This window comes from Abramis brama (genome assembly GCF_963993115.1).
Source record: "Abramis brama genome assembly, chromosome: 1".
NCBI lineage: Eukaryota > Metazoa > Chordata > Actinopteri > Cypriniformes > Leuciscidae > Abramis > Abramis brama.
In genome coordinates, this window is record NC_139963.1 from 35820266 (window position 1) to 35844305 (window position 24040).

General features: G+C 40.3%; 1 protein-coding gene across 6 annotated transcripts in view; it reads left to right on the forward strand.

Moving 5' to 3' along the window:
- The window catches only part of tnrc18 (trinucleotide repeat containing 18), a 69602-nt gene that overhangs the window by 36104 nt on the left and 9458 nt on the right, over positions 1 to 24040 (forward strand). The window contains exons 9-23 of one of the 6 annotated variants that reach the window (XM_084117241.1): positions 159 to 343; positions 700 to 1126; positions 1825 to 2790; positions 3217 to 3368; positions 3644 to 3777; positions 3898 to 4053; positions 4138 to 4312; positions 4569 to 4935; positions 5689 to 5949; positions 9468 to 9710; positions 10446 to 10849; positions 11242 to 11370; positions 12861 to 13005; positions 16725 to 16842; positions 23647 to 23722. In XM_084117241.1, the coding sequence (XP_083973367.1) occupies positions 159 to 343; positions 700 to 1126; positions 1825 to 2790; positions 3217 to 3368; positions 3644 to 3777; positions 3898 to 4053; positions 4138 to 4312; positions 4569 to 4935; positions 5689 to 5949; positions 9468 to 9710; positions 10446 to 10849; positions 11242 to 11370; positions 12861 to 13005; positions 16725 to 16842; positions 23647 to 23722 (3938 nt within the window). The remainder of the gene's footprint in view (positions 1 to 158; positions 344 to 699; positions 1127 to 1824; positions 2791 to 3216; positions 3369 to 3643; positions 3778 to 3897; positions 4054 to 4137; positions 4313 to 4568; positions 4936 to 5688; positions 5950 to 9467; positions 9711 to 10445; positions 10850 to 11241; positions 11371 to 12860; positions 13006 to 16724; positions 16843 to 23646; positions 23723 to 24040) is intronic. The other 5 variants (XM_084117243.1, XM_084117244.1, XM_084117246.1 and 2 more) reach the window with 5 other exon arrangements.

Here is a 24040-nt window from a genome sequence, read left to right on the forward strand (position 1 = left end):
TTCACCACAATTTCTGTGTTCATATTTTACCATCTTTCCATTGACACATAAAATACAATGTGCATTTATAAAAGTGAGTGGTAGTGATATTCTTGACGTGTAGCAGAATAAATATACTTGATTCGTGATGCTCAAATATTCCTCTTGTTCTTTAAAAGCTGAGATGTTAGAGCGAGGCCCCCCGCTGTGGTCGGCCATGTATCCGCCGGCAGGAAGCTCTCTGCAGCATGCCCATCAGCTCCAGCTCCTCTCCCACCAGCAGCTCCTGCGGCAACAGGAGCTTTACATGATCCAGCATCAGACCGCACAGGTCATGGAACTGCAGAGGAACGCACAGTTAGTGGTATGAGATTCTTTCTGTCAATGTCATTATATTCGAGGGAAGACACTCCTGTATTTTCCATTTTGTAGTCCTTAAGGTCTATTTGCACCAACTCTGAATGTTCAGCATGGAAAACAGGCATAAAACCAAATGCATAAATTATGCTTTCCAATTAAGTTCAAAATATTGTACTGTGATTTTTATTATTGTTTATGTGCAAAATCTAGGTTTCTGGGTTTTTTATCTGTTCATTTTATGTATCTATTTTTTTTTATCATTTTTTATAACCGATACCACACCAATTTTATCTATTTTGTTTTGCAGTACTTTTCAGATAAATTCAGATTTTTTTATTTATAATTTTTTTTCTGGTGCAGGAGAGATTAAATGCAAGTCACTCTAGGACTGATTTGGATGAAAAACCAGACAAGAGAGGAGCTGAAGGGGCCAAATCCAGTCTCTCGGGCATCCCCACTCAAGCCCTACACTCACGCAAGCCTCCCCCACGCTCTCCAACTCCCTCCACCTCGTATAGAAAAGCCCTGACGCCGCTGCCCGTCCCACCATTGCCTTCACCTGTCACTGCACTGAAGTCTGAGGAGAGACCCAAAGTGGAGAAGTCCCTCCCTCAACAGCCCTACTCCCATCCATCATCTCCTGTCCCTCATTCAGTCAGCCCCGTTTCGGCATCGCCTCTTCCTACATCCCCCATCCAGACCAAAGAGGAATCTGTGGAAGTGCCTGAGAAAGAACCACTTAGTCTACTGAAGCAAACTTCTACTCCGTTCCCATCCATGTACCATGGTAAGTGGGAAGGTCAGCTTTCCCAAATGAAATGTCCAGGATTGAGCCTGCTTAATTTGTCAAAATTGCAACAACTATGAATTTGCTTGATCATATGGAGTAATTATTGTTTATTTGCATATTGCACAATAAATGAGAAGGAAACTAATCAAAATGAAAGGAAAGCGGTTTAATAATGTAAGGCCATTAATCTCCATATTGCTATTTTTAAGGAAATATGTTTGGGAGGGGACTGAGTATACTCACAGGACAGCAATCAAATGCAGTGCGCTATTCTTCATGTCAGAATGTGCAGGGTAGTGCAGTCTTAATGAGTAGTCTGCAAATATCTCCACATATGGGATTACCAGCTGTCTCTTCACTGGAATAGAGACTTATGACAGCAGCCCTTTTGTACCCGTATCCCCTGGGGGTTTCCCTTTAAAAATGTTCAATGCTCAGGATAAATAGATTTTCTGCTCATGGTGCATTCTGAATGTATGAGTATGCACGAGCGTGCTGGCCTATGTGTATATAAGGGCTTTTGGGATGCTTGTGCTGGGGCCATTTGGTTCATGAAAGTTTCATAAAGCCCCTGTGCCGAAGAACATGTGGGGTTATTAATCACTTTGTCACTCTGTCGCAGGGAACTAAAGCCTTTCTAGTCTTTGCATAAGCACTCCTAGCCCCTCAAATTGTTCTCTCTTCTGTTTCTTCAGCAGAAATTCCTCCTGGCTACCCATACCAATCGATAACAGCACCGTTTGGCAGCCATTACCCCTACCTCCTCCAGCCAGCCGCTGCCGCAGATGCTGACGGCCTGGCACCAGATGTGCCATTGCCGGCTGAGACATCCGAGCACTTGGCGACCACCGCAGATGTCAAACCCCAGCACTTGTGTTCTCCAGTGGTCGTGGAGTCACTTCAGGCATCCAGAGAGAAAGAGTCCATGGATGAGGGCAGCACTGTGTTAAAAAAAGAGCCAAACCTGGACGACAACAAAGACGTCCTAAGCCAGGACAGCCTCAGGCTTGCACCCATCACCACCCAAGACCCTAGAACCCCCACAGAGGCTGAGGCCCGCCCTAGAGCCACAGCCACGCCATTGCCAGAGGATGAACCAGACCAGGGAGATGGGGAGGCTGTCAAAATGGAAGCTGCCACCTCAAGCCATCCAGGGCTGTACGAGACATATACTGAAAGAACGACCAGAGCAGAAACTGCAGAGGACTCAATTGGTCTGGTAGACCAAGTTTACAAATCTTCATCAAGTTACACTGACACACACCTTGTGGCTTGTGACAACCAGCCAGCAAAACCACCCTCTGATCTCTCTGATAGTTTGAACCCAGTAGACCTTAGAGATCCTGTCCCTGACGCTCCACACCTGGAATCCAAACTTGACAATCTTTTCCTGCCTAACAGCAGCCCTCCTCACCTTCAGCCCTCTTCCGTACCGGTGGCCATCCTCCCTGAAGACCCCATGGCAGGCATGTTCGCCCTGGTCACAGCCAGCGAGCTTCCGCAGGCCGGAGCAGTGTCCATCCTGGCAGATGCGTGTACCTCTAGGTCTGAGCTCTGCAAGGGCGTCAGTCCTCTAGAGTCCACTGCTCTGGAAGGCATGGCCCTGCTTAGCCAGATGGCAGAGCTGGAGATGCAGAGGCAACCCAGAGATGACACACAGGGTGAGTCTCATTTCAGAGAGAGGAACGGTAATCTGAAGGATGTGGGACCTGATGTAGCATGCTCTAACAGTTCAAATGGAAGTGGTGATTAAGGAGGAAGGTTTGCTCACTGTAGTGTGCTGTAAAGTAAAATGTGCTGAAACAAGCTCAGGAATGGTTTCAGATCTAGTGAGTATATTCATTTGCTGGTGTGATGAACAGTGTGCCAGTGCTGGTTGTTCATCTATGAATCTTTTAGAGTAAATACGTTTGTTTAAAGTATAAATAAATGCATCTATCTGGTATTTTGGATGTATCTGTATGTCAAATGCGTTATTGCACTGACACAAGAAACACCCATATACTGATGTATTGGAGAATGCGGGGCTGTCCCATGCTCCCTAGAGGTAATTAATGTTGGTATCGATCGTGTGTTTGTGTGTGCAGCTGTAATACTCTGTGGACTGGAGAGTCTACTGGAAGCTGGCAGGCAGGTTCTTCTGGAGGCCATCGAGTGTCAGCCACAGATTATCATCCGCCTCCCCCGAGAGCTCAACCCTAATAAGAAATACAGCTGGAGACAGAAGAAAGATGAACCTGTATGCTTGCCTATTTATGACTTCTTTTCTTCTCCCTCTTAAACCAGTGCTCAAGAAGTTAAGATTTCTGTTATCAGAATGGTAATTCTAGGATGTTTGTAGTTTTAAATACAAGGAGTGCAAGCTTTTAGCTAATAATACTTAAGATTTCCAGCCTCTTTACACTGAGATGCATGTGCACTTGATTTCAGCCAGATGTCCATAGCCAGTGTTAACAGCTGCTGAGAGATCTATAGAAGTTAAACCACAGATGCTAATCTTGCTCTGGCTCTTAGATGTTCTCCAAATCCTCTTTGGAGGGAATGGACACTGTAGAAGTGGACTACCGTGTGAGACTCGCTGAGCTGCAGCAGCGCTACAAAGACAAGCAACGAGATCTTGTCAAACTGCAGAGACGGAGAGACAAAGAGTGAGTCTCTCAATTAGCATTAAATCCCTTAACATCACTTTATTAAGACCAGTAATGCCAATCTACCTCACTTAATCCTACTAACAATCAAACAATTTATGATCCCTGTGTGATTCACAGAGAGAAACGTCAGCAGCAGCAACAACAACAACAGATCCAGCAGCAGGAGAGGAACAGAAGTTTAGCCCGCAGGGGCCCGGGGCGTCCCCGAAAGAGGAAACATGCCCTGTGTGCATTGTCTCCACCTCTCAGCAAGCTGGATTCGAAGTGTGCAAAGTGAGTGTGTAGCTCAGGCACCGATAAGGCCCAGCTGTGCTCACCACAGCCTGCCCTGCAGCTGAACGCTCTGTTGTTTTGCAGGTTGGGCAGAAGCGTGCTGTACTCAGAGGACTCTGAGAGTGGGGAGGTGCTGAGGAAGCGCTTTCGGGCATCTAACAGAGATGAGGAGGAGGAGGAAGATGGCAGTGCGTTGAGATTGAAGAAGAAGAAAAAGAGCTGGGGCGAGCAGGAGGCATCTTCAAGCTACTCTCACGAGGTCTGTCTCTATTATACTGGAGTTGAACAAAAGCCCCTAAATATCTGAAAATTTGAGTTTTTGTTAAACAAACATGTTCCAGTTGGAGCAATGGTAAGTGCACATGCTCCAAACATGTTGAACCCACATCACTCGTATGTGCAGCACAGCTCAAGTCTTGCTTGCAGCGTGTCTGATCCCATTCCTGCTCTTTCTTTCAGTTCCTTGTCCTATTTGTTTAATAATATACATTCAATGCTTTTATCTCTTTGAACAGGCGCCTAAAATGGTCGCAAAGAAGAGCCGAGTGAGCGAGCAGGAGCAGTTGGCATCCAAACTCGACAAGGCCTTGTCTCTCACTAAGCTCAGTAAACTCAGCAAGTCTTCTTGTAAGTTCATAGAGGGTTCCTCAGGGAAGTCCAGGGCTAGCTCTAGAGTCCCCATGCTCACCGATTTAGACATGAGAGTCAAGATGGGAAAATCCAGCCTGTCAAAAGATCTCAGCACCTTTCACAAGTCTTCCAAAGGAGGTAAAAGCAAAATGGCTGCCAAAACGAAGCCTTCAGATCCATGCCTTAAGGGAAAAGGCCAGCGGAAAGCACCTTATTCTCCAATGAGGTCAGAAATCAGCAGCTTTTCTAACAGTAAGTCACGCTTTTTGTTGTTGTGACAGTTTTTATCAATATAGGAATTTTTGTTGTGTAAAAATAAGCAAAAAGCTTGATATCAATATGTCTAATCAATGTTTTAATGTTTTGAATGAAGTCTATCATGCTTGACTCATGCATTTATTTGATCAAAAATATGATAAAAATATTTAAGATTTTAATAATTTAAAACTTTAATTTATTCCTGTAATAGTACAGCTGAATTTGAAAACATGATCCTTCAGAAATCAGTTTAATATGCTGATTTGCTGCTCAAGAAACAATTTCTTATTATTATTGATGTTAAAAACAGTTGCGTTGCTTAACATTTTTGTGGAAAAGGTCATACAAATTTTTTTTTTCAGGATTCTGATGAATAGAAAGTTCAAAAGAACAGCATTTATTTGAAATGGAATTTTTTTTGTAACGCATGTCTTTTATTGTCACTTTTTTGCTTTTTATTGTTCTGTTTAATTAAAGGGTTAGTTCACATCAGAGTTATATAAAAAAATATCCTGGCTCTTCAAAGCTTTATAATGGGAGTAAAAAGTAACTTTAAAGCTCTTTAATGTGTCCTTGCAGAATAAGTATTAATTAAAAAAAATAAAAAAATCTTACTGACCCCAAACTTTGGATTTGTATTGCAGTGTAGTGCATCATGGATTTAAGTATAATTGTTTTAAATCAGTTTTTAGTTCATCATGCTTTTGGTCCTCCATCCTGAGTGAAGTGTTTTGTGATTTGTGCCAGACACGGATTCAGAAGAGGAAGATTCCCTGAAGGATGGCTGGCCTCCCAGCTCCTTGTTGGGGAGAACAGCGTCACGTCCACAGCTCCCCGGCCTGTGCAGCACTCCAACCAAGAAAAAGCGCTCATCGTCCAAGAGAGCCTCTTCATCTTTGTCTTCATCACTCAAGTCCAAGCAGGCGGCCAAAGAGAGGAAACATAAGCACTTTGCTTTATTGCTACAGGAGGCAGGAGTCAGCTCCTCTGAGGACTCATTTGACCAAGGTTAATAAAGCATACCTCACTATGCACAAAATCGAGATGGCAGCTGCTCGGTTTTAGCTTTTTTATTTTTGGTCTGTCTTGTATTTTTAACCATGACTATCGGTCGTGGTGAAAATTTTTCATTGCATCAGAATTTGCTACCTCACATCCTGTATATAATTTAATCGGCTCTTGTTAGAGTCCCTTTTAAATGGTTACTTTTATAGGAATGTCTTGCCATTGTGCATTAAAATGTGTGTGGCTGTGTGGAAAGTGTTCTTTATTGTATTGCAGTTTGGTACCCAAGCTTTATTAAACATGCTGATTTCATTTTTACTGAAAGTAAAGAAACGCAGTGTTCTCTGTCTCTTTCGCTACATCTCCTGCTGTAGAGTGTTAGATTGCAACGCTCCACACTCCTGATTTCCTCTGTTGTTCAAATATCCCTTTCATTAGTGAAGAGCTGTCACAAGGAGATCTCTGCATAAATTCAGCGCTCCTGAGCAGTGCTGATGAGATTCGTTAGGCCAAATGACTTTGAGAAGCATAACTAACTTGTTAGGTTCTCCCAAGAGATCAGATTTTTAACAGATGAGAAAATGCTTAATTGATATTAGACAGATGTTGGATAATGTTTATCTGCATTTACAATATTGTATACATTATCGTTCTGATTGGTGCCATAAACCAAAGTGAAACTAATGGCAGTAGAGCGTACTGCCATTATAACAAAGTTTAAGTCAATAAATCAACATGCACACAACCAGAATTTGTAGAACTTTAAAGCATAAATCTTGACGCGTTCCAGCAATGTTTTTTTCACTATGACTAGTGAACAGGCAATGCATTGTGGGATATTTGAAAAATAGGGAGATCCCTGATTTACTAAAAAAAAAAAAAAAAAAAAAAAAAATGAATAACCTAGCTTCTCCAGACTGCTCGCTCTCTCCCTGCAGCTGCTTGGCCACCCCTCCACCTCTGACCCCTTCTCCTACCCATGATGCTTTTGAATGTCTATCGGTCTGTCCATTTGCTTGTCCTGCCGCAACAAAATAAGAAGCAAAGGGCTTGGCTGGGAGTAGGGCAGCCAGCTGTTCAGCGTGAGGTCACTATCCATGTCACCTGAGCCTTGAGCATTGTTCTGTAAGTAGGCCACCATCCTCTTTTGCTGTGACTTCTCCATAATTTTTACTAATTTGTTCTTACACTGTTACAGAACCAAAAAGCAAACAAAAAAGACTGGATAACAGATTTAGGTGTTGAAAATGCCTTTTTAACATGCTCACCTCCTGTTACATGACCTCAAGCCATGGTTATGTTTGTATTTGGTAGGAAAAGTGTTTTTATTTTTATTTTTTATAAAGTTCAGGATGATCTTCTCCCTCCTCATTTTCCTTCTTGGCCATATTAATATTATTTTGTTCATATTAATAATTTAAGGTCTTCTACAGCTGCTGTTTGTTTATATATTTGCCATTGTTGTACAAAACATAACTGAGTATTATTTCTCGTTGATGTTGAAACCAGTTATAATTAAGATTTTGTTAGTTTCTATATATAAGATTTACTTATTAATTTGATTTATTTTTTCTTAATGAAGACAGTCTATACATTTTTTTAAATTATTTACTGCTAAGGAAGTAAGAGGATTGAACTGTAAGAGAAGAACATAACCATGGCTGAAGTGGTTGATGGTCTGAGTTGCGTCCAGGCCAGACTGAGTCTCAGGAGCCATGGAGGACTGTCCTCACAGAGCCTGCTTTGTTGTTCTTCAGCTTCTTCCTGTACACATCCTTTGCTTGCTGTCAGTCCATGTAATACATGCTTCAGGTCTTAACGCTGTAGCATCTATAAAGTTATGTTCACAACATAACCAATCGAAGTCCTTGTCTGCTACACAGTCCTTGTCTTTAACAAACTCACTTCTGGCTTTGGCTACTCACAACTGCACTCAAACATCCTGTGTGTCTGTTTCCATCACCAAACTTTTTCCTCACCCTCCAGAGAATGGGAGAAAATGGGGTGTTGCTTAAAGTGGGTACCTACTGTCTTATAGTTAGTCATTGAGAGGTTTATTTTTATTTTTTTATCCGTTTAGACAAGCTCCGAGCTGAAGAGACTTTTAATAATTGATGACTTTCTTAGTCAGGGATTCTGCCAGCAACCTTAACTTTCTGCAGCGCTTGTGGCTTATTCTATTCCCTTTTTTCCTTCAGTGATTCAGCTCATTCAGCACATTGGGCAAGGCCACTTTACTGGCTTCTCTTATTTGGTTTGGGCTTTTGCATTCCCTGCCCCTCTCAATTTGGAGCGAGCCAGCAGCCATGCTGATTTTAAATCCTGCCCTAAAGCTCTGAAGGTTTGAAAGCTACGCTTGCGAGATCCTGCCTACCCAGCTTAGTATTTGCTGCCCGCATGAAACCAGGCTTTGTCCCCCACCAGTAATCTTATGTAGCAGTGGGTGGGCTGCAGTATTTGAGCAAGAACACATTAATCTAGAGAAAGTCTGCTTCTGCGGTGCTAGATTACAGTGGATACGTAAAAGTGAGAAAACACTACAGCTGGCAGAATGATTGATTAGGGCTAGTCAATTAGAATTCATCGCTATGCAGATTGAATTCAATGGGTTTATTGTTCTACAGAGATAACTAGTTGGGGAAAATGGTATTTAGATGTTGGATATTTTTTATTTAATTGCATGGGATTGAGGTTTTAATTTTAACAGGATATGGTTGAAAGTAGTAGTTCACCCAAAAATGAAATGTAATCATTTATCACCCTCATGTCGTTCCAAACCTGTGTGACTTTTTCTTCTGTAGAACACAAGTTATATTTTGAAGAATTTTTTTGATTTGACGTTTTGTCTATGCATTGAAATTCAGTGGGGTCTTAACATCTATTGGACCCCGTTGACTTTCATTGAAGAAAGTAAGGCAGAAGTCAGTCAGTCATGCAGGTTTGGAATGACATGAGGTGAGTAGATGACATAATTTTCCTTTTTGGGTGAACTATCACTAATTCTGGGCTCTTCAACTCCAGTCCTGGAGGGCCAGTGTCCTGCGGACTTAAGAAACAATCCCAGTTTAACCCTCCTCTCTGTACACTCTTTAAAATAAAGGCTCTTTATCGGCATCTGTGGTTCCATGTAGAAACCTTAACATCCATGTAACCTCCACTGCACAAAAGTTTCTTTATATTATTCAAATGTTCTTCACACTAAGAAAAAAAAATGGTTCTTTTAAAAACTGTTAATTGAAAGGTCCTTTGGTGATCCCAAAAGTGTTCCTATGTGGCATCACTACGAAAATACCTTTATTTTAAGAGTAGAGTACTAGAGTACTGAACGCCTTTATTAGTTTGTTTGGGTATGTTTGTTTGGGGTTGAAGCTTAACTCAATAGGACACTGGTCCTCCAAGACTGGAGTTGAAGAGCCCTGCTTTAAGTAATGGGTCATGTCACAGGCTTTATTCTCATTCATTTCTGAACCTTATATATTTTGTCAAACATCCTAAATGACTTGTCTTCCCATTGTTAACAGAGTATTTCACCGAGCGGGATGATTATGAGGATGATGATGACGAGGATGAAGATGGGTATGATTATGAGCTTGATGAAAGCGACGGCCTGTGTTCGTCATCTGTAGAAGAGAGTGGGCTGGGTCTTCTGGCCCGCTTTGCCGCCAGCGCTATCCCGAGCCCCATTGTCACCAATCCACTCTCCATCGTCCAACTGGAGGCTAAACAGAAGGCCAAGAAAAAAGAGGAACGGCAGAGTCTACTGGGTAAGGAAGTGCTCTTCCAGAATGGATTGCATCTTTTTCTACACTCTTAGACTCCTCTGTTATCTCTCTGTGACATCAGCTGCTTTTCCAAGTCCGCTGGGACTTAAATTCCCTGGTGACAAGGTGATGCATTGTTATTGGCTGTCTTTTGTTGAGCTGTGTCGTGCATGTGCATCGGCGAGTGAGGGAATTGAAAGGTGCTGGCAGATGAAAACACATTGTGCTTGGAGCATTCACTCAGTAGGGGTGTTATTCAATATAGACACCCATCAGTTGAGCCTCACCTTGAGAATGGAGTGTCATTATCCCCTAGCCGCATTTGTGTTTGTGTGTTTGCTGCGCCGCTTGCACTCACTGAGAATGTGATGCTGACAGGCCTTGCTTTGATGAGGTTGGGCTGTGATCCTGAGCGGGTACCCAGCAGAGCACACGACAGGCCTGCCAGCGGAGACCAACAGCCCCCTTCATTAACTATTCCAAGGCCCTGCAACAATGTTCAGACTTAATTCTGCTCCCACATCTGGCCCTGTTTATTTCTTACATGTGCACATTACAGTTGACCACATGTTGATGGTTTAAATTACAGCAGATGGCCTAGTATTTACATTGCTGTTGTGTTTTTCATAAAATACACTTTGCTGTTGTGTTTTTCATAAAAGACACTTTGCGTTTGTGCAAGTGCATTTTGTTTGCATGCCTTATTAATAACTGAAGGTTGTATCTTCTGGATTGTAGGTACAGAGTTCGAGTTTACAGATTCGGAGAGCGATGTTAAAATGAGAAAGAAGTTTCCGTCACTGTTGCACGGCAAGCGGTCGGCTCCTGAGCTGCCTCTCTTGCCGCCCGCGAGCGTCAGGCGTGACGACTCCAGCCCCAGCAAGCGTGGACGCAAACCGAAGAAACCCAAGTCTCCGCGGGAGTTCAGTTTCGACCTTACCGCCGACGGGAGCGAAGATGAACAGTGGACACGGCGGAGGAGTGAACGCATCTTCCTCCATGATGCTGCCCAAGCCACCCCCATCTCCCCGTCTGGCAAAACTCCTCTTCCACTCACTCCCAAACCTGCCCGTGGCCCCAAAGCGTCTCCGCAAAGCCCCAAAGAGCTGACCAAAGCCAAGGAGGTGAAAGACCCCAACAAGGTAAGCCCTTGTTTTATTGATGTAGATTGAGTCCTCTGTGCCAGCCCCAATGAAACAGTGAGGGCGCTTGATACCAGCTGGTGTCCTGCTACATTTGTCGGACAAGAAAGCCTCCCGCTGTGAGTGTCATGTTGTTGGACACAAAAGGATGGCTGCCGCTTGCCAGGCTACAATTACCAGCCATCACCGTTCCTCACTCCGAATCCTCTATTGTTTTTTTTTTATAGTGTTCAATACATGACTGCCTATTAATGTTTACTTGTCTATCCAATGTTGTTGAATGGCTGTAATGTCTGGGAGGACTGAGCCCGATTGTGTCATCCATTTGTATGAGGCCTTTCACTCTTGTCCATGCTGATGGTTTGGCTTTGTATCTGGTGTGAATGTTTCAGAAGAAGAGGATTAAGGAGACCCCCTTGTGTCTGCCCCCACCCCAGCTCTCCAGCACACCCTCGGAAAGTGCCGGAGCTCTGCCTGTCAGTCCAGGCCGCAAGAGCAAGGTGAAGGCCAAATCCAGAGAGGTAACTATTGCCTAACTCAGCTGACATTGCAGTGCTAATTAGTGATGAATTGGCCAATATTTTACAATATTCTGGCTGAAAAATGATATTTACTCCTTGAGCAAATTCCAAGGTCTATCAACATCCATCAACTGGGATAGTAATTTTTTTAAATTGTTTATTAAATATCATTAATAAAAAGCAAGTGTTCAATAAATTTTATTTAAGATCATAAAATTATATTTTGTTGCAAGTATAGTATTAGCAATCTTGTGCTAAATTGATTTAAAAAAAAAAAAAAACATATATTATATTAACCCTCAAGTTTGGGGTCAGTAAGATTTTTTTTGTTGTTGTTGAAAAATTACTTTTATTCAGCAAGGATCCATTAAATGGATCAAAAGTGACTGTAAAGGCATTAATGTTATAATTTATTTAAAATAGAAATATTTTGATAGATGCTTTTATTTAAAATTTTCTATTCAAAGAATCCTGGAAAAATGTTATTGGTTTCCACAAAATGATAATATAAGAATGATTTCTGAAGGATCATGTGACACTGAAGACTGGAGTAATGATGCTGAAAATTCAGCTTCAGGAAATGCAATAGAATAGAAGACAAAAGAATAGAATACAAGACAAAAGTATACAATTTATTATTAAAATATAATAAAAATAGAAAAAGTATTTTAAATTGTACAAATATTTCACAATATTATTATTTTCCTGTATTTTTGATCAAATTAAAGTGCACATTAGAGACTTTCCAACAACATCAAAAAAAATTCTGACCAACCCCAAACTTTTATATATTAAATTTACTTACATTTTTAGCATGCTACATAATAAATATTTGAAACAGACCTAGTGTTGAGCAGCCATTTTGTGCTACACTGTGACTCTAAGGAGAAACACCGAAAGGGATTAGAATAATTTTACCTGGCAGGCTCAAGGCCTGTTGGGAGAAGCCTTGCATTTAAATGAGCTGCCCCTTCCTGCTCCCCTGTCCCATTCTGTATGGGCCTGCTCTCAGTACCCACCATGACCAAAGGGAGGGAGGTGAGGGGGGGAGAGAAAAGGGGAGAGCGCAATAGAGCAGCAAGCCTAATTAGACTGCACACTCAGCGGGAAAGAAGTGAAATTAACCAAACGATATCTCGCTCCATCCATTTCTCCGCCCCTTCTGCACAATTTATTTTTTCTTCTCAAGATAAATCTCTACTGCATTTTAAAACTCTCCACCACTGCTGTTTTGTCATTGTATGTATAAATCATGTGTTATAATGCACAGTGCAGAAGCTCTGGAACTCCTCTGGGTATTTGCCCCATTCGAAATCAAGAAATCCTACATCTTGCGAGCCGAGCTTGTCAGTCATCTAAATAGGTTTTACTGAATCAATTCTCTAGGAAGCACATGGGTCTCATCTTTAGAACTGAACCAACTATGGCTCAGTGTTCAATATTTCATATTGTCACTGGAATTGGGGCAAAATGTGCTTGAATTCCCCCAGCAGGCTCGAGGGAAGGGCGGTGCTGTCAGTAAACTGATGGAAAGTATGGCTGCTGATGAGGACTTTGAGCCCAACCAGGACAGCAGCTTCTCAGAGGACGAGAATCCCCCTGTGAGCGCTCAGCCCGAAAGACCCTGCACCCCCGGTGAGACTCTTTTCTCATTCCCTCTTGTCATCAAGGCCGCGGAGCTCTTTTCCTTCATTACCTCCCCATTTATAATTGCTGTTTAATGACTAAACCAGACTTCATTTTCTTGTCCATGCATGCAATTAAAAGTGAATGTCTTTTGAATGACGTGAGGGAGAGATCATTTCACAGCATATCTTATCTTAATCCAGCATTAAAAATCAGAAAATTGATTTGGCCTGATTGCATTCATACGTTAATGGGATGAGCTGAGAGAGGTATTGCACGCATTAGCTCCGTTTCAAAACCTTGTTGAGCTGCTTGCTACCTACATTGACAGCATCGCAACTGTCATGAAACCTCATAAAGGACAGATTTTGAAGGTTCTACGCAGAACAGCACACATATGGCTCGTTTCCACCGAGCGTTATGGTACGGTACAGTACGGTATGCAATTATTTCCGTTTCCACTGTCAAAAGTTGTGAATTGTACCAAAATGCTGAACCATACCGTACCACTTTTTACCACCTAGCACAGTGGTACGGTACCTAAAGGGTGGAGCTAGATTCACTGCAGAATGTTGATTGGTTGACAGAGTATCGTCACTTGCGCGTGCTACAAGAGGAATGACAACATAAGAAGCGCCTTTTTTTATATATATATATATATATATATATATATATATATATATATATATATATATATATATATATATACAGTGCAATGCATAAGTGAATACACCCATGCTAAAGTTGACTAAAAAGAGGAATAAAAAATCATATTTTGGAAATTGAACTTAATGCCTTAATTTAAAAAATTAGGAAAAATCCAACCTTTAAGGATACCAATTTTCTTTGTGAATGAATAATGTATCGTAAATAAATAAATGTTCTTCCTTAAAATACATGGTGCATAAGTGAGTACACCCCTATGTTAAATTCCCATAGAGGCAGGCAGATTTTTATTTTTAAGTATTTTAAAAAAAAAAAAATTAGGATACTATGCATCCTGATAAAGTTCCCTTGGCCTTTGGAATTAAAATAGCCCCACATCATCACATATCCTTCACCATACCTAGAGATTGGCATGGGGTACTTTCCATAAGATCATCTCTCAATGCAAATTAAACTAGCTTTTAGGTTAACTGAAATAAAATCATGCCAATCTCTAGGTATGGTGAAGGCTATGTGATGATGTGGGGCTATTTTAATTCCAAAGGCCAAGGGAACTTTATCAGGATGCATAGTATCCTAAAAAAATTTTTTAAAAAATACTTAAAAATAAAAATCTGCCTGCCTCTATGGGAATTTAACATAGGGGTGTACACACTTATGCACCATGTATTTTAAGGAAGAACATTTATTTATTTACGATACATTATTCATTCACAAAGAAAATTGGTGTCCTTAAAGGTTGGATTTTTCCTAATTTTTTAAATTAAGGCATTAAGTTCAATTTCCAAAATATGATTTTTTATTCCTCTTTTTAGTCAACTTTAGCAAGGGTGTATTCACTTATGCATTGCACTGTATATATATATATATATATATATATATATATATATATATATATATATATATATATATATATATATATATATATACAGTTGAAATATAATACTACTGTTATTGTCACGAAATGTAATTTTAAGAGTTTTTCAGGCGAGAATGTAGTTGTTTAAAGCTCAAATCTGTGGAAAATTTGATCCAGGTTGTGAGATCCATTCCAGGCGATCACCGGGCGCTCGGCGCTCATGTACCCCGCCTGGAACAGCCTTTCCTCAGCTAGTCGTTCTGACGTTTGCCATTACATTGGATCGACATTTTAATATAGAATCAACACAGAAACAAAATGTGTGAAATGAGATACTAGTAACATTTTCGCGGATCTTCCGTATCATAACAAGCAAAGTGTCTCAACTGAAAAAAACGCTCACAGCTAGGCGTTTTCAAGCGCTCACAGCTAGGTGTTTTCAGCAGAGCGTCTAGCGTTTTCAGCTGGCTAAAAACGCTTTGGTGGACACACTGCCTAAGTGAAGTTTGGTAACTTTATATATTTAGGCTATTTAACTTTACCGTTGTAAGGTTAGACTAGAGCGCTGACTTTGTATGTTTGACTGAATTGTTTGCTTTATTTCTTATTGTATAACTTTTTGTGCCTTTTACTTACCTTTATAATGGATAATATTGATAAAACTGAAATTTAACAAAAAGAGACTGGGTTGAGTTTTGTAATTTTTTTATTTTATTACAGTGAAGATGATCATTGTAATGTTGTTTACTGCAACATTTGTTGTTTAGTACAAATGCACATATTGCCTGGACCATATTAATATGTTTAATATTTTTTACATTTAAACGAAAAGAGGCAGGGTTGAGGTTTATATTTTGTTTTGTTATAAATAGGCTAACGTTATGCATGCAGTGAATATAATCAGTACACGTTGCCTGAACCACATTTGTGTGGCTATAATGTTTAAGATTTGTTTAAATGAAAACGAAGAGAGGCAGTGTGGTGTTTTATAACATAGTTTGTTTTATTGTTGCCTAAAATGTACATACAGAGATAACCGGAGTAGCTGAGTTTACGCTTTCAAGAACAAGCTGTTCCATTTGCAGAATTACCGGACTTGCTTCCTCAGGAGTCCTTCTCCTGAGTCAGACTTGGCAAGTCCGAACTTTGCGTACTTGGTATTGAGAAATGGCTAATGTCTTCTTGTGACAAACAGCCACATGCTGAGAAGCAAGAACAAGATCTGCTGTATGTCATACATTGTAGTTTACTATGTCGCTTTCTTCTTCGTGCGAAAATTACGCCGATCGCTTCTTTCAGGCATAGGCTACACCACGCCTATCAAGTAAGGGTACTCTTGGCGGTGGAAACTCAAGCCGGATCAGGGTTTACCGCCCCGAATCGTACTGTACCGTACCGCTCAGTGGAAACGAGCCAATAGACTGGGGGGGGGAAATGGATAGGGCATCTCTGCTTCCTTCCACTGTAGAGATGTTGCCAAAATATCCCAGTAACGGTCGTTGGCGATTATGTAGTTCGGAACCCGAGTCTTCACAGTAGTGGAGCTGCAGCGTCAAGGTTCAGCCCACACTCCCTCTCCCGCAGACTCAATGCAAGCACAGCTGTCAATCATGACGTTGGACCCCTTTTTTATAGCATCAAACAACTAACTAAAACCATACTTTTTTGGAAAAACATACATCTGCATGATAAGAACTACCTAAAATTACAGAAACGATCTTTGGACAGTGTAATCGGATTTTTTTGTTTGGCTTGCATTCCATTCGAGAGGGCGAATGAGATGGAGAGGGCGGGGTTTGTGACCTATACTGCAGCCGTGTGTTCTGGTATTGCCGCCTTCGAGATTTCCTTTTTTACAAGTACATTTATAATTGACATTCATTTCATTCACCATATTAGGATTTTTTTTTTTTTTTTCACTGATATGGTTGGATTAACTTCTCCACGATTAACACATGAAGTTGTTTTAGAATTTGGCTATAATTGGGTATCTTGGAAAGCAGCATAATTAAGCTAACCTGTGGGAACCGTTTTCACATTAAAATGCTGAATCCATAAGCAGCTCCCTGTCTTTTGGAACACAGCTATTTTCTCTAACGTTTGCAGCTTTAAGGTGGCGATGAGAATTCTCATGTTATTTAGGAGCACAAGTTTCGACATGTCTCTTTCTAACACTGCTTATCTCCCTCTGTTTTTCACCAAGCCCCTCGGAACTGTGTCATCAACAAAGATGAACTGCAGGATGGATTACGGGTCCTCATCCCAATGGATGACAAACTCCTGTATGCCGGTCACGTCAGCACGGTTCACTCTCCTGACATGTAAGAGACATCCTGGAACTGTTTTCATTCTCTTCATACCCTCTGCTGTGTCTTCAGTAGGGCTGGGTATTGACACATTTCACGATTCGATTTTGATTCACAAGCTTTCGATTCGATATTTATTATTTTGGATCTATATCAGGTACAGTGCATGGCAAATTGTCTCAAGGGGAAAAAAATCTCAACTAATGCTGTAAACTATACATGGGAGTCAGTTGGTACTACATTTCTATAATATTAAAGGCTAAAATTAACTGATTTGTATATAAACACTCAAGGAAGTCTTTATAATAATAAAGTTATAATCCTAGCTTTACAATTACATAATTATATTTCTACTCCAATGCATGTTTGAAATATAAATATTAAATGGTGGCTGTCAACTTGACGGATTTATTCAAACATGCATTAAATATTGAAGAACAATTAAAAATTATGAATATATAAAGAATCAAAAAATTATAATGAATATTTAATATACTGCATATATTTAGCAAAATGCTCCTCTTGAATAATTTTTTTCTAGCTGTCTAATGAATAATGGTCACTGAATATGGTTTTTCTGAAATGTGCAAATCTCTGCAAATGTGACGTTACGTGACAGTTTACAAGCTGTTTTATTAACGTCTTTCCGTGGTTGAAACACTGATTGATACATGATACATACCTTCAGATGTTCATTCATGTTTATTTGTTGCTGTAACTGGTATTAAAACGGAGGATATGATCAGTTTGCGTGCGCTCCACGTTGCCGGTTCTTTTAAACTGAGGCGCTACAGCGATCTGTCCCCACATTAAACAGCGCCAACACTGTTTATATTTTGAAAATGGACAGAATTTTAAATATGAGACCGTTTCATATCAAAAGTAACAATGCACAAAGCTTATTCTGATTTATTGGATGGGAGGAGCACTACAATGTTCCGGTCTTTCATCAATTAAAAACTGGATAGACTAATCGATATTTCGGATTTTAAGAATCGGTATTGGTTCATAAAATCACAAAATTCACATTTAAATAATGTATTTGAAATGAACAATAAAATTGGACAAACTGTGTCCATTAATGTTGTTTCTTGTGCTCAAATAATTTAAAAAGCGTGCATTTCATATCGGTAAAGCCAATGCTCATGTGCAGTCATAAGCGAACGTTTTAGGACATTGACTATTTCTATGATAACTGGTGCTTCGTACGGCAGCTGCAGTGATGTAGGAATTTTACCAATTGGCTTTTATTTGGAAAGCTGGATTTTTTCTGCCTTATTGCGTATTGTGATTTCTCCCGTTTATAGTAACGAGTGAACCACCTTGGTATATGAATGAGTGTACTCTTCTGTAGACCCAATAAGTTAGTGTGAGGTGTTCATTTATAAAAAAATAAAAAAATAAAAAAAAACTTTGACAAATTCATTGCAACATTCTCAATTTTGAACTCACAGTAAAGGTATCTAGGTAAAATGATCTAGATTCCTAGCTGCCTGAATCTGATTTGATGCATTAAAGTTTTGTTTTTTATTGTATGAAAATACATTACAAAGACAAAAATCCTGTGTTCATTTAATTGCATCATTCTCAGTGCTTTATGGGAGGAGAGTTGTCTAGTTTTGCTCTGAATCAAATGTAATGTTTTGATTAATCTCAGAGCTGGTTGGTTTAGTTCAAGGCTTAGAACCAAGGTCGCTAAAAAAGTTGTCTGTCTTTCCTACGCTCTATTTAACTGCAACTCCCTGGCCGTTTACAGATTATTTTTACCGAACTGTTTACTTGAGCCACTTAGTGTTACAGCGAGTGAAATATTGCCAAGTTTTTCCCATTGTAAGGTCTATTTCAGAGTTCTCCATGGAAAAATTTGGAAGGGAAACATTTTGTTTTCGGTCAGGAAACAGAAGGGGTGTGAAGTGTCTTGAGGGAGGCGATGACAGAAATGGGCAGTTTTGTTTGGACTTTGTATGCTTTCTGTAGTCTCCCATGGCCTATTATCCACTTGGATGAACAAGTTTTAGTCTATTGAAGGGCGAGAGAGTTCCTCTCAAAGTCATCCCTATAAAGGATAATCTAATTTAGTGAAAAATGTCAAACTGGTGCAGCATCTGTTAGGGGGATCTTTAATGAGAGGGGCTCTGTTGCATTTCTGCCCTCTGTGAAATGTTGTCCTCCATTTTAGTTTCATTAGAGCGGCGGCCCACGGTTGCTCAATGACTGTGTTTAGCATTCAGCACAGAATCGCAGCTTCCTCTTATCAGTCCGAGAGCGAGGAGCAGCCATCCTTCAAACTCCCATCACAGTCCTTCTCCCAAATTCCGGCGGCCTGAGAGCCAGAGGTCAGTCAGCATGCTCAAAATCTGGATGCTAGTTCCGGTTTAATACTAAACGTGTATTCCTAAATTAAGGGAGCAGAAAGGTGGTGCTTTATCTGTTAATTTGCAGCACATTCGCGTGGCATAATGAGATACGTTTGTCACATTTTGGCAGTGGAATATCTCTCCCTCAGTTGCTCGCTCTGCATGTGCCTCTTGTACTAAAAATAGTCCGTTCCAGCCAAGGAAAGGAAGGCGCCTTTGTGCAGGACTGTGTTACCGCAGCTCTTCAAAGCGGGTAGTTCAGTGTGACGGTGAGAACTGGTTGCGAGAGGATTTAATATGACGAGAGCAGGCGTTAGTGCGGAGGGCTTGACTGCAACAGATCGCTTGTTGTCCACCCTGCCCTCTGGAAATGTAGTTCTGTGATGGCTTGTGCTACAACACCACCTTTAAAGCATCCAGAGATTGAAAATCCGTGCTTGGGCACTCAAATGTTTACATGCCGCCAGCGACACCGCTGCCTCGCCTGTCTTCATTAATTGAGCCCGTTGTGGAGAGCCTGGGCTTCTGCAGACATGAACATACTTGCTGTCTATGAGAGCAGGCTGGTTAATTGTGCAGTCAATAACTCACACAGCCGGTGTCGAATTGGAACTGAAATCTAGGGTAAGGAAAAGTGTCTGTTCTCAGCCTGAGCCTCGGCTTTCATGAAGCCTGTGTGTTCTGCTCAGAAAAGTCCTTTGGCAAAGCCATTGTCACACTTTCCGACGTGAAGACCATGCTAATGGCACTGGCCCATTATTTATGGGTAATGGAAAACTAATTGAAGCTTTCACTCCATCCTTCGCTGGCTCGCCATTTTTTTTTTCTTTTTTTTCTGTTGTGCCTTTAATTATGCTTTAGTTCTATGTGAAGAAGGTGAAATGTTGTTTTTCGCAACTAAACTTCCCTCTGTCTTACTACTCCATTAAAGATTTCTGAATGCCATCATGTCGTCTCAAAGCGAAATATAATATTGGAGAATTGCATTTTGTGCCTCTACACAACTACACTGCAAAAAAAAAAAAAAAATCTAAGATCTTGAGATGAAAAATAACTTAAGATATTAAATATTGCTTTCTGGAAAAAAAAAAAATCTAAATTGAGTTTGTGCTTAAAACAAGAAAAATATCTGTCACTGAGGTAAGAAAAATACACTTAATTTAAAAAGAAAACAGCTTTTTTGTTCTTTACCCCTTACAATATTGTATCTTTTTTTTTTTTTTTGCATAAACTCTCTTCAGTAAACAAGACTTAATATCTTAAGTCATTTTGCATCTCAATTAAATGTATCTTGATTTAAGAATGTTTATATATTTGTACTGGAAAACAAGACCGAAATACTGAGAAGGAATTTATTTATTTATTTTTTTTGTGGTCTGCTCCTTTCTTTTGAGTGGTTTTCCCAATGACATGTAAACAGTCATTTTTAAACCTCCTCTAGCATTTAAACAGAACAGCATAAAAGGAAGCATTTATTTATATGAAGTGATGTTTTGCAGAGTGTGTGTGAATCATCAAGGGCAGTTTCAAGATATTCAACAGCAAAATAAACCCACGCAGGGCGACTTGGACAAGGCTACTTCCAAAATAAATCACTAGATGTGAAAAATTTATCTGAGCTGAAATTATTTTTATTATGTGAGAAGAAAGAGACTGTGGAGTAATGAAAGACAGCTATTTAGGAAATTATTATTATTTTATTTATTTTTTGTGGTCATTATACCAAAATATGCAGAATGCAGAGTGACCAGTCGAAATCAAGTTTTTCCCAAAGGACATTTTTATTACAATGAAATAAAATTACTCCATACTGACCTTTACTACCAAATACCTTCCCTTCCTCTTAGCAGACAAAAACACATTTTAGGGTGACCCTTCCCATGTCCCAAGCCCACATCAGGCGAGCAATCCACAAACATGACAGATATTTAACCCTGCTCGGCCGGTCAATCTTTCTCCCCCCTGAGGCAGCTGGTGTGAATTTATCCCAGGCTTTGCAGACAGAACCAATCAGGTTTGGCCAGCAGAGTCCTCCCCCTCAGGCCAGATCCAGGAGGAAGTGATCTGGGGGAGGCTGTCCCACATCACCTCCCAGGTTCATGTCACAGTAATAAGGCTGCCACTCGGTGATGGACACCTCTGAAGCCTGGCTCTGGGTCCATGCTTGAACTGCAGGCACCCTCATGAATCCAAATGAAAAAAGGCCAAACATCCAACTCTTTTTTTGTTTTATTTTTTTTTAGCACAGAAGCCCCGTCTTGGACGTCACACATGTTTGCACCCATGCTGATTTATAAGGCCCATGTACTCACATCCAATAATAGAATGACCTGCACTTTAAAGAGCCGGTCGTTGTTGTTTCTCTATTTCTCCTACAACCAATAAAACTCTGATTAGCTTCCTTTTTTTTACTTCTAGAAACAAACTTTGTTGTATTAATTTCATGTTATTACTGTGAAACTGCTTGGATACAATCTGTGACTTGACTTTTAAAAGTATTGATACGTTTGCATTTTGATTCACTTGGTTCTCTTGAGCTGGAAGAGGGCGTTGCAAATTTTTCAAAGGTGAAACCTGCCAATTTCCATAAATAATATTCCAGATCTGGAAGAGAGAAACCTATGTTTGGATTGTGCTCCGCCTACACACTGGCTTAGCCTGGTCTGCCTCTTTTTATTCCTTTTTTCAATTTGCATCAGAGACCATTTTGGATCTCACATGTGATGTCAAGAAACAGTTAGACTTATCTTGCATATCCCCAGGGCTCTGACTTCTTGACAGTAAAGACAATAAAAACACTGTAAAAGGATAAATTTATCGGGGAAGGATTTTTATTTTATTTTATTTTATTTTTTAAAGGGTAAGCCCCTCCAAATTTTGTCCCTGAGGAGGGGGAAGAGTGAGGTGAGATGGAGAGAAAGCCAAGCTCGGTTCAAAGCTCAGTGTGTTTCTCAAGAGAGCCGTCTTCATGCTCTTGGGCTGCTGTGTCTTTTGGTTTAGACCCCCTGCATCTCCCCTCTATAGCCTACTACTATGTAATTTTAGACAAAACCATTAAGCTCTGGGTATAGACAGCTCCTTTCCACAGTTGACAAATTGACCCCATTTACTTTATTATTACACCTTTCATTAGTGAATGATTCATCGTTGTATGTTATACCAAAGAATGAAAACAATGGTATTCTTAATCTTTCATCATATTGTAATAACTTGCTTGACTTTCACTTCTTGCAGATATCAGCTAGCGATGTGCAGCCTATTAGTTCGTTAACTGATAACCATAGAGTCTGTTGTTGTTAATGCAGCCTTTCTAAAATATATTGTCGATATTTAATGTCAGCATTAAGTTTCATGTTCATTTTTTTTTTTTTTTTTTAATTTGTCTGGTGAAATAACAGATTTCTCTCTGGTGACTTATGCTGGACTTCTCCGATCATTTAGTCCTCTTAAACTAAATATGGCCTGGTTTCACAGACAGAGCTTAGATTAAGCCAGGATTAGACCTTAGTTAAATTAGGACATTTAAGTATCTTTTATAAACGTGCCTTAGAAAAAAAAAATTACTGCAGACCTGCCAACCTGTATGCATTTTGCGTAGCGGATACGCATTTTGACCTCAAAGTACGCATGGATTATCTTAAAATACTCCGTCATTCATTAATGGTTACTCCAGATAAGAGGAAGACATCAATCAGCCATGCAAATTATAAAATACTCAAGTAATGCTGAACAATAAATCTAAATAAAATTGAAATCGCTATTACTTAGTGATGAAAGTGCTGTGATTTTGTGGATTACTGATAAGCGTGAGTCTGGAGAAACGGGCGTTTATTTATTCATTCACAGTGTTGAGAAACGTACTCATAACGTACTCGTACTCATGTACTCATAAAATTTCTTCAAGGTTGGCAGGTCTGTTACTGGTGTGCATCCTGAGACAAACCAATGGCGTTGACATATTTTAAGAAATGTCGGTGCAGGTTGCTTTCAGTTAAAACAGCTCAAACGTGCATTTTAGTCTGGGACTATAGGCTTTTTCCTTGTCTGTAAAACCGGCGGTAAAAAATTCACATTTAGATCTGCCTAAATCCAGTCAACAACCAATGGATAGAACCAAATCCCTGCCCTACATTTTTTAATTATTGCTCTCAGATGTACGTCACAATGTGGAAGAAAAGATCTGTCGCTACTTACATTTAATGCCAGATAACCATCTGAAAACTCTTTTCCTTTATGCAACGAGCACTTTTTGCCATCCAGTCATTTCCTGATGGATAAAATAGTCTTGGCCTACATATTTTTTGTTGTTGTTGTTGTTTCCATTGAATATCCTCATACATAACTCACATTATGGAAGTAAAATGGGTTGCAAATTACATTTTGATGTTAATATTACCCTGACATCAGGATGTGCAGTCGCTAGATTTTGGTTTTGGGCTCATGACTGTGTCCTGTCTTACAGATACAGCGTGGTGGTGGAGGGCGAGAGGGGGAACAGGCCACATATCTACTGCCTGGAGCAACTGCTACAGGAGGCGGTCAGTACGCCTAACTGCCCTACACCATTCGTTGACCCATATACACGCTACGGCTCACCACAACAGGCCTGTGTGTTTTACTTCGGGCACACTCCTCAGTTTCCTCTCTCTGCTAACAGGCCCGGGGCACGCAGTAATATAGAAGCTGTTTAGCACCTTCCCCTGCTATTAAGCTAAGGGCATGTTTTGCTCCAGTACCTCTGTCTGTTGGTTTAGGCACATGCTACCGCCTTTCCTTCCTAATGTACCGTTGGAAGCGGACCTCTGCCAAGAGCAACTTTAGCCGTTACGGCCTCTAAGATGGATTATATATACAAT